This window comes from Dreissena polymorpha, chromosome 2 (genome assembly GCF_020536995.1).
Source record: "Dreissena polymorpha isolate Duluth1 chromosome 2, UMN_Dpol_1.0, whole genome shotgun sequence".
In the NCBI taxonomy this organism is placed as follows: domain Eukaryota; kingdom Metazoa; phylum Mollusca; class Bivalvia; order Myida; family Dreissenidae; genus Dreissena; species Dreissena polymorpha.
The window spans coordinates 70055537-70066633 of NC_068356.1; the positions used below are offsets into that span (position 1 = coordinate 70055537).

The 11097-nt window shown below is 33.2% G+C and overlaps 1 protein-coding gene across 1 annotated transcript; it reads left to right on the forward strand.

Moving 5' to 3' along the window:
- The first annotated feature begins 2627 nt into the window (after window positions 1–2627).
- Window positions 2628–10063, forward strand: LOC127867496 (uncharacterized). Its single transcript, XM_052408677.1, has 9 exons — window positions 2628–2900; window positions 3240–3563; window positions 3803–4048; window positions 4455–4694; window positions 7871–8167; window positions 8759–8893; window positions 9103–9237; window positions 9363–9396; window positions 9794–10063. Exons 1-9 carry the CDS (start codon window positions 2816–2818, stop codon window positions 9864–9866), a joined length of 1569 nt encoding a protein of 522 aa, XP_052264637.1. The 5' UTR covers window positions 2628–2815; the 3' UTR covers window positions 9867–10063.
- The last annotated feature ends 1034 nt before the right edge of the window (window positions 10064–11097 follow it).

Here is an 11097-nt window from a genome sequence, read left to right on the forward strand (position 1 = left end):
ATCGTAGGAAAGAGACCAGAGCAACAGAGTAACAACTTTTTGAGGAACGATGAAATGAAATTACGAACAAGTATCAACTACATCCCTTCTTTTTAGAAAAAAAGATTAAAAAATATAGCATCATAAAGTTAATATTTCAGAATATTTCAGATCATCATCGCGCAAATACAGGAAGAAGTAGCAATAGTGGGTGTACAAGATCCATATTACATAGCATGGTTAATTATGTGACTGCTAAACAATTAATACTAAAGGCTTAATTTGTGCTTGATTACATTCTGATTATGACCTGAATGCATAACGAAACAGTTATATTTCAGGTATTTCTGAGTAGTGAAAAAATTACATGTGCATTTGTAAAATTCAATTTCACATCCTTAAAGGGGCCTTTTCACAGATTTTGGCATTTTTTAACTTATTCATTAAATGCATTATATTGATAAATGTAAACATTGGATCGTAAAAGCTCCAGTAAAAAATCAAGAATAAAATTTAAAAAAGGAAAAGAACATTGCCCGGAGCAGGGTTCGAACCAGTGACCCCTGGAGTCCTGAAGTAAAAACGCTTTAGCCTACTGAGCCATTCCGCCGAGTACACAAACGTGACGTCTTTTATACCCTATATAAGCAATCTTCGTAGTTTCACACAATTTAACGACAAAAACAGAACTCTCCAAATTATTCAATCGTTTCGCGTTGCAACGCTTTATAATTTTTAGGTTTAATAATCGTCAAAAGATGCATATAATGGCTATATTAGAACATGGTAAATGTTCAGTAATACTGTTTCCTCACAAATATCATAACTAAAATGAAAATTTGCGAATCTGAAACAACTTTTTTCAATTTTGTCAATTTACCAAAGCGTGAAAAGATTCCTTTAAAGATCAAGATAATCCACACGTTGAATGAAAATCTAACCTAAGTATTAAATATTATGTGGCATCAAACAGAGTCAAATTAAAAACTAAAAACGGCTGCGCAGTTGTTAAAGCGCCGGCCACAGTCATTTCTTTAAACGATTCATATATACTCAAGTAGATCAGAAGTTCGAGCACGTCGTCTTCATTTTTCATACTTTATTTATGAAACCAAACAAAGTGTATGAAGTCATGTTGCTTTTAATAGAAACACTTTCTGAAGAAAGAAACCATACTAGCATAGCTCACGTTATAATCCTATAATATTAAGATTCCTGTAACTTTTGTTGTAAAACACATTCTGGAATAAATATATTATTTAAGCCTAAAACAAAACAATTTCTTTTTATAGCATATTTCTAAACGATATTTTTCGAAGACTAAGGCTCCTTTATAAAAGCGTGTGCACACGATTTATTTTCGTTTTGTAGATCTTATAGAGTTGACAGACGACTACATCAGTAAGCAATCTCTTGCACGACGGTCATTGTGTCACACCGGTCTCACTGACAATAACGTAGTGACGTCAACATCTATGTATAGAATGGCACGACGGTTACATTACATTCACCTCTGTGATGCATTGTGTACACACCGGTGTACACTCTGTGTACTTGTAGGCAGCACTTCTTTTACGATTGAAAGTGAAAGTAGGTCAGGTAATCGTGTTTCTGATAATCGCTATCAGTCTTATTAATAGTGATTGAAAATCACATTCTAACCCAATTGAATAACATTTCTTTATACAACACTCCGATTTAAACACACAATTAAAACGATTTTTTTCTTTCATTATTAACATTTTCATTCCTACGTAGAACTACTTCGGCGGAAGCATAATTCCCCAAACCAGGGGAATGTAATGCGTCTTAGTGACAATAACGTAGTGACGTCACCATCTATGTATAGAATGCTCTGTGAGGTCAGAATACACTAAATAGTTTCCCTATATAATTCAATGTGAAAGCGACAACTTTAGGCCAAAATAAATGCAACATTATGCACATAGAGACCCCGATAACCATACCTTTTCTTAAAGGCCATTCTAAGCGGAATCGATTTATGCAATAAAAAAGATATGTCATGTACAATGCAAGAAAAAACTTGACACAAATCAAAATCGACTGTTTTTGCAACTTTTTTTTTCGGCCGTTTCTTAGTGGAGTGTAACCTTTTTCAGTGCGATTGTTTACTATAGTCTTCAAGTTTATCATATTTCAGGGATTCAGTAGTGAACACCTATTCATGCCCTACCATTATCTCCGAAAGATAACACCCGATTACTAGATAAAAGTGTAAAACATGCCTTCCTGTCAACTATGGTATTTTTTTAGAGAGTACAGCCCTTCATGAAACGGTTATTTAGTGTACTGTAACCTGTGATGGGCTCAGAACGGACTATTTTTACGAGAGCGTCTCATTCATGTCATGATCATTCCAAGCGTTCATCATGAGGTTACAGTATACTAAACAATGTCTTGCACGACGTTTACATTACAAACACTGCTTTAAAGTAAACCATCTTATACCATTATATCTTTTATCAGTCTTTATTCATTATTTTTATATTGATATGGTTGTTTGATGTTAACAAACCTACATTTTTGTATCATATAAATATATACCCCAACTCATCCGTGTTAACTACGACACTTCAATCAGGCAAATTGTCTGACTTAATTTCCTTTCATTATATATTTTCGGTTTCCCGTTGTTGTATTTACAAGTGGGGATATAAAACAATTGCGATGACAGTATCAACGTAGATGCTTTACTATTTTATTAAACAAGATCCGACTCTTGAGCAAGTATTTAAAATAATATAAACGGATCATATTGAATGTTAATTATAAAAACTCACATGTTAGCATTTATTCTGACATATAAATAAATTCAATGATGTTTTCGATTGGATATTTTGGTTTTGTAAACGTACCGCTGTGTTATATAATTGTTTCTGTCAAAGTCGGATGTATGCTGTGTAAGTTATTATAATCCCACTACGATATTTGTAATACAAACAAACCTCAACGTTGAATATAACGATATACGTGCACGAATTGTACTTATACAATATTTATACTTTAGAGTTCAGGTGCAATTAAAAACATAATTAATTCTTATCATTTAATACGCATAGAATTTTCATTAAGTTGTATGTTCATTCCCTTGTAAGCTATGTTTTATAACAAAATTTCAACATCATTCGAATCAACCCTTAACAGTTTACCAAGTTGGCATCGTTTATGCTGTTTGTTGCGATAACGTCATTTATATACGATACATATTTTATGATAAACCTGGGAAATTTCTTTTGCAGCCCAACCGCCATCTTTGATGTTGAAAACGAACATAACTCACTTTAGCACGGATATCGAGTGTGACATTACCGGTTTTACAGCGACAAAAATTCGATTTTATGAAAATCTGAACGAGGTAGTACATATTGGTCAAAGTGGACAGTCTTGTGCAAAATGGTTTTCGGGGCCGCCCAACTATTTCGATTGTACGTGCATAATTAATAAGACCGCAGTGTGTACAATTGACGTTGATCGGTACGGAAAGGTTTGTCCAAAATGGCAATGCGCAGTCCTAAACGAAGGTGTTCTGCATTACAGCAACTATATTGACGTGTGTAACTCAAGTAAGTATCGAATTCATATTCATTTTGTTTGAGTTCTTTTGTACCTATGTCACGTTAAAGGGGCCTTTTCACGTTATGGTAAACTGGCTAAATAAAAGGTGTTAACCTTAAACATGTGTAAAACATTTCATCGATTATTAAATGAATATCAGATATAACAATGAGAATAAGAATTTTGTGTTTTTAATAATCATAATATTTTTTTACAGTTGAACTACAATAAATTAAATTCATTTCAGACAAAACCCACTTTACAACAAAGATAATTGACGATGCCGATTGTTCTGGTCGTATACCATTTAGAGTGAAATGGACCATATTTGGATTGAAAATTAAGCATAATATGATTACATCTATATTGAAGACATTTATAACAGCTAATATAAGTTCCTTTGTGGAAAAATATACGTCATACCAACATGCGTCCATAGCTACGTGTACTCTGAAGAAACGTGAGTCGGAAAACTGGAATTTGAGCATATTGGGTATGTCAGTTTATTTGTATAATCGTACCAAAAATATATCGGATATATATATATATTTATATTTCCTCTCGCTAAAATGCAAGAAGAAAGATAAATTTTGAATGGTACTTAAATCAAACAGACTATAACAATAATGATAGCAATAAACATACGATTTTATTAAAATTTTGTCTGACAATATTGATAACAACACATTACATAAACGCAAAAAAAAATAATATACGATATAGCCTAGGTTATATTACGTTTCATGTCGAATGTATCCAACACCAACGTAATTTGTTCTACATTCGTATACATTTTTCATGAAAAATAAAAACATAAAAAATAAACAACGAACACGTTAAAACATTATTATTATCATTATTTCTCAATAATTTTTCAGAATGATTTTGATAACTTTCAGATGCATCGCTATTGTGCTCAAGCAACAGTGATATGCCCCATAATAAAACATGTAAGGCCACCGATGGAAACCCGATGGTCACTGTGATCAGAGAGCCGAATATCCGGTCACAATGTCAGTCGATTCGGACGACACCAGCACCGGACACGCTGACTCTGTGTGAGGCTGTTAACAGGAAAGACTTAGGGGCAAAACGTTATGTCGGAAATATGACTGGTCTATTCAAACTGGAGATTCTTGGTGAGTTAAAACTTTACTTTATTTGGAAGTGCGCATACATCATATATATTCTTTTTTCAGTTTTTGTTTTTGCCCATATTGTTTTTTATTATCTTTTTTTTCATCTAAGTTTAAAAGAACAGATTCAACAGATCATGCGTTTATTGTTTAGTTTGTGGTTCAACGGACAGGCCCGTAGCCAGGGTTATGAAAAGGGGGGTGCGCATTTTTGTCATAGACGATTGTTATTGAGCAACGAAGTGGAGAAGGGAGTATGTGCGGGAGGGAATGTTGAAACGTAAACTCCTGCATTCTGGTATTTTTTTTAATGTATTCAGAGACTGAAGTTACAGAGCATTTTGTATGAAAATTCACTTTCATTGACCATACTCAGTGACTGATCTACATGAATACGATACAACATACATGTATTCCCCACCACGTTTTTCAATAACCACCTTTTTCGATCAGTCACGGGAATACATCATTTTATACGGTGTTTAACCCGACACTAGTATGCGCGCACACACTTTGTTTACCAATGCAACAAAAAATTAAAGAATGTGAAATCATCAATAAGACCGGTATAAAATATCATTATTAATTGGAATCTTGGAATCTTGATAAAATTGGTGTGTTTTACCATTCTAACATTCTACCATTCATAAATCGAGCAAATTAAATGGAAATATTTGACTTTTTTACAAAACAATTATTTGTCTGCTACTATGGATAGTACTAGAGGCCTAGCATTGCTCAAAACGTGCTAATAGTGTATTGTACAGCAAACACTGATTAACAAAACTGGGTCTTCTCTAATGTGCATCAATTCTAAAAAGAAACAAGAGAACCGTATAACGGGTGCCACGCTCGGCTGCGAAATCTTGTTAGATTATTTTAATTTTATTAGAGGTCACAGTGACCTTGACGTTTGACCTAGTGACCAAACAATAGATGTGATTGTCAGAAACACTATGCCCCCTACTTCGCCGCATTGAAATAAAATTTCTATTTATCATTTGGCAGGTATAGAAATCATCTCCTTTTAAAGCTTATTACTTCCCTTGAATTTTGTCCAATCCAACCGGGAGGGGGGGGGAGGGTATCACAGTCACTTATGACCATGTCATATATCACTGACAACCAAGGCTTGTGGTTTAAAAGAGATCATAGCCAGAGTTGATCATGTATCTATGGACATAAGTCCACAGCTATGTAACGATCAACAAAGAAATTATAATTATATCATTAAAAAAACTTTGACAAATCAATCATTTGGGTTATAAATAATCAAAATAATAAATCTGTACAGTAACTGTGAAAAGAACTTCAATTCTTGGTAAGGAAACATATAATATGAGATTTATAATTATATAAATTACTTCCCTTGAAAATAAGTGTCTGTAACAAATGTCTATTTTTAGTAGCAAATAATTCAAAGCCACTACCGTGACTGTAGATTCACCACTCAAAATGTGCAGCTCTATGAGATACACATGCATGCCAAATATATAAAGTGGCTATGTTCAATATTGAATAATTTTATCCCTTTTTAAAGCTTATTACTTTTCTTAAATCTGTAATTTTTACCGTAGACCTTAAAGGATGACCTTGACCTTGACCTTTTACCACAATGTGTTTGTCAGAAACACAATGCCGCCTACTGCGCCGCTTTGATTTATTTAACAAAAATATATACGTGGGCAGGTCAGATAACTATGTCCATTTAAAGCTTATTACTTCCCTTGACTTTGTTTTTTGCACCCTAGACCTTGAAGGATGATGTTCACCTTGAAATTTTACCACTCAAAATGTGCAGCTCCGCGAGATACACATGCATGCCAAATATCAAGGTGTTATCTTCAATATTTAAAAAGTTATGGCCAATGTTAAGGTTTAAGCACGACGCCTACGGCGGACGGCAGACGGCGGACGACGAGCTGGCTATGACAATAGCTCGGGTTTTCTCCGAAAACAGCCTCGCTAATAAAAATGGTATAATTGGTTACTTATATATATTTTTTTAACTATTTTTAACAAATAAGATATCTTTTTCAAAACGAATTTCGGAAACATACGAAAACTTTAGGCTTTATTAAGACCCTATAACCACAAACTACTGGCCCTATGGTCTCAAAGTCCTAAACAATGTATACACGGACGTTGAAGCAAAAAGATATACTTATTTGCCCATTATATACTCAAGATCCGTCACAGTTGATGAAAATTAAACGTTAACGTCCAGCTGATCATATAACGTTTTGAATTCATTATAACAACTGTTTAAGAGTAGGACATTCAAAGTGTGAAAGTGACATAATTAAAACATTGTGGAAAGTTCTGTATGTGGAGCAGAACAGATGCCATAAAGTGTTGGTTAATAGTTGGTTAAAAAAGCTACATTGCTTTGTAACAATGATTTGTTTTCTTGTCATTCAAGAATATAATCCCCTAAAATATATTTTCTTGTTTATTAGATTATTTATTTATTCAAGTTAATCAAATTGTTTTTCCAGCCATTTAGATAATTTTCGAAAAAGGCTATTGGACTGGGATTTCAACCCACAATAAGTAGGCTTCAATATTTTGTTATGCTATCTCTTGCAGTTATAGCTCTAACAGACATTAAAAACGATTACAAAAGTTACAAAACAATCATTTAGTATCAAATATCTATAAATAAGTATCGAATGTATACGGATTAGAGTGCCAGGTTAATAATTTTGCATTATACAGAAAACAAATATCTTTTTGTAACAAAGATTCCAATTCCATTTTGCGGGGAACGGCTTCTTAGATCTTCTAACATTTTGCTTTCACTACTTCTAATGATTTCAACAATTCTACGGTTAAAACTTGTAAATAAAAATCACGCACTATCTTGGAAATGACTTAATCGAAAAATTAATTATATGGAATTATGTCGGTTGCATATTGATAAACATTATTTTAACGCTTAAATACGAAGACTCACTCGGTTCCTGGAAAAAATAAATTTCCGTTTTTGCGTCCAATAAAGTTAGGTGTAACTTAGAGTACAATTTTTTTACTCGTCCAAAAAGATAGGGTGCGAACGCACCCAACGCACCCCCTCCTGGTTACGGGTATGACGGAACACGTTGGAACGTATCAAAATAATATATAAAGTGTTTATATTAGTTAAGTTCCATTTGTTTTGATTGCTTTTGATTTGGCAGTCACAGCATCGGTGATGAAATTCTTTGTGGAAGGTTTCAACAATCAGACACACATAACGTTCAACGAAACAACCAAAATAACGTTACGTTGCCAAGGTGATGGATTCCCATCCCCGACCATGCACTTATTAAAAAACGGTATTGAGTACAGTGTTGGAAATTCACCGTTTCGACCAACCATGACACTTAATGGATCCCAGGATACCGGAAATTATACCTGCATTGCTGCAAATGCACTCGGAAAAGACAACAAGACCGTTTATATCAGCTCTCATATTAAAATGGATAATCATCAAGGTAATACGATACTTAAATATCAATCTGTTTGTAGGTCTAACTAAAATTAAAAAAAATATATTAAAATTATCACAAACTTGTATATTCTTATCTTTCTTAATTTATATTGTTTTATAACGGATCACTTTAGTTCTGATGTTCACTTATATCAATTGTAAACCTTCAATGAATAACTTCAAAAATGCCAATATCTGTAATATTCGTAAAAAACATGGTAATCAAGTTTTGATGAACAAATAATACCCAAATGTTTAGTAATCGCGCGTTCTACATGTCTTATAAATAAACGTAAGTGACGTAAGATCGAACACGGATTCGAAATGCATTGTTTTTATTGGATTATTGCCAAAGTTACTGTTGCACATTAACGCGATTTAATACACAGTCCACTTTTAGATTCTCTATAAGTCTATATAAGTGTCTTTTAAAAAACGAAATTGGTCTTTATGTAAGTATTGATTTGATTACATAAAACAAAAAGTTAAATAATAACATACATAAGTAAATCTTAAACTCTTCTCTCTTCAAGGCAATAAGAAATGCACAATAGTTTACACTAAGAACTAACCATGTAGTGTTCTTTTCTTCAAGATCAGCCACCAGATTCTATGTTAAACATGAAGGTCATTGTCACCATAATAGCTGGAACAGGAGCGCTGGTACTGCTTGTGATAATAGTTTCCGCAGCCTGTGTGTACCGATTTTATATACGAATGAAAACAACAGGTATAGAGTTGTTTATACTTTCGTTTTAATAATATGTTTTCATGCTCGTGAAATGCCGGTTTGTTTTCAACTGAAATGAACAAAAATATCAGGCTGAGGTTCATTATTACATACCGATCAATCAATATATCATTATACTGCATTGGCGTTTTAACGTTTTACCGTATTATCAATACTATAAATGAATTATGTTGCGAATGATTTTCCAGAAAACGTCGTTTTGCCAATGACTCACGTCACAACCACAACACCAACTACGTCTTCGATACCATTACGTGAACCGACCTTGATTTATAATGAAATTGACCCACAGATGATGGATTCCGATAGGCCAGTTGAAGACGGTAAGAAAATGCATACAATTAACAGCCGAGCATTGTGCATTAACAAACACACACTTACATGCATGCATTTGCAATGTCACCGATATTGTTTTGCAACAAAACAATAAGTGTATTTTAATTTTCAGACAATGCCAGTAATGTTTCACAGTACTCCTTAGGGTGAGTATGTGCTGATCCATATCAGTTTCTTCGTAAGCTTTTCGTCCCTGACATTCCTCCATAAACAAAAGACGTTTAAAACTGCATGCGTAGGATGAGAGCATTAATACTTACCGCTTTTTAATAGATTTATGGCATAGATGCAGTAATGCAGTGTAAAATAATATGTATCATCGTTCACATCTTTTATTTTTAGAACGTTTTGACAACGAAGTGTCATTAACAAGTAAACTTATGTACATTTTCTGAACAATAATTGATTTTTTTCACAAATACACATATTTAAAAAATATTTTTAAGAAATTTCAAAGGAAAAACATACAGATGATGGATTATTTTTTCAGTTTGTTCATAAATTATCCAATCAAAGATTTTAAATCTACTTTTCGGTTTTCAGTGCAGCAGCAGAAGGTTTTGATGATTCACGATATCTGGATGAGTCGCCACTGTATCTCATTGTGACTGATTAGTGTGACATTTTATAGTTATGAGCAAATGTTAAGTGAATCAGTGATATTTAAACGTCTCCGAAACACGTGAAAGAACAATCAACCAGGGTGATGTTTTTATTTCTTAGATTATCCCATACATATACGAAAATACAGTAGAAACCTGTTTGTATTAGTTGATATTTTCTTATTAAAACATTTGTATTCGAACACGATTACCAATTGTACATACTATTTTGGACTCGATGAAATAATTTACTACATAATATCAATTGAAAATCCAGATGAACTTAATTTGCATATATTTAGTTTAATATTACTTAATATTACATGACTGGTGACAGTCAATCGTTAAACAAACGGGAGCGTTGGCATTAAAATCATCGTAAACAATAAACAATGTCGTATTGTGTGATTGTGGCTTGTATTCCGATCCAAGATTTGTTTGCCTAGATTTTTGTATCACAAAATATTTTAGATCTACAATTAATGAGTATATATTTGAAATTAAAAGGGCACAATAAATACAATATAAAAAGGTAGTATAAGAGACAATACAGCAAATTCACAATGTTCAATATATGCAGTTATTGATAATCGGAGAACAATCACCATTCTAAACGATGATTATTGGAAGTGCTTATATGTTAATCGAAACAAAATACTTATTCGGCAGTCTCTTAGAGGTATTTAAGTACAGACTTTATACTTCAGGAATAAAGTGGACCTCAACACAAAACTTAACCAAATTTACAATTTTCTAAGTACAAAAGGGGGCCATAAGTCTGTCAAAATGCCAGTCAGTGTTACATAACTGTGCATGCACACTCTCCTTATGATAGTTAGTAAGTGTTGCAAGTATGAAAAGCAATAACTTTGATACCTTATGAATAAAGTTGACCTAAACATAAAACTTAACCAATTTTTCAATTTTCTAAGTATAAAATGGGCAAATAATTCTGTACAAATGCCAGCCAGAGTTATCTAACTTTGCCTGCCCAGTCCCCTTATGATTGTAAGTAAGTGTGCCATGTTTGAATGCAATAGCTTTGATACTTTATGAGAAAAGAGGACCTAAACACAAAACTTAACCTTAACGCAAAACTTAAACGGACGCCGACGCTCAGGTGATGATAATTGCTCTTTTTTTTCAAAAAATAGATGAGCTTAACAGGGGATAAGTGATAATGAAGAAGCATTCTACAGAACAAGTTAAGTAGCTGCATTCCTAGACTGATCTGCTTTCCAAAAC

Bases quoted from the DNA above. Each gene is read 5' to 3' on its own strand.
- LOC127867496 (XM_052408677.1), top strand. From the start codon at position 2,816: ATGATGTTTTCGATTGGATATTTTGGTTTTGTAAACGTACCGCTGTGT. The intron at 8,168-8,758 runs GTAATACGATAC...CTTTTCTTCAAG, and splicing joins TAAAATGGATAATCATCAAG to ATCAGCCACCAGATTCTATG. The intron at 9,397-9,793 runs GTGAGTATGTGC...TTCGGTTTTCAG, and splicing joins GTTTCACAGTACTCCTTAGG to TGCAGCAGCAGAAGGTTTTG.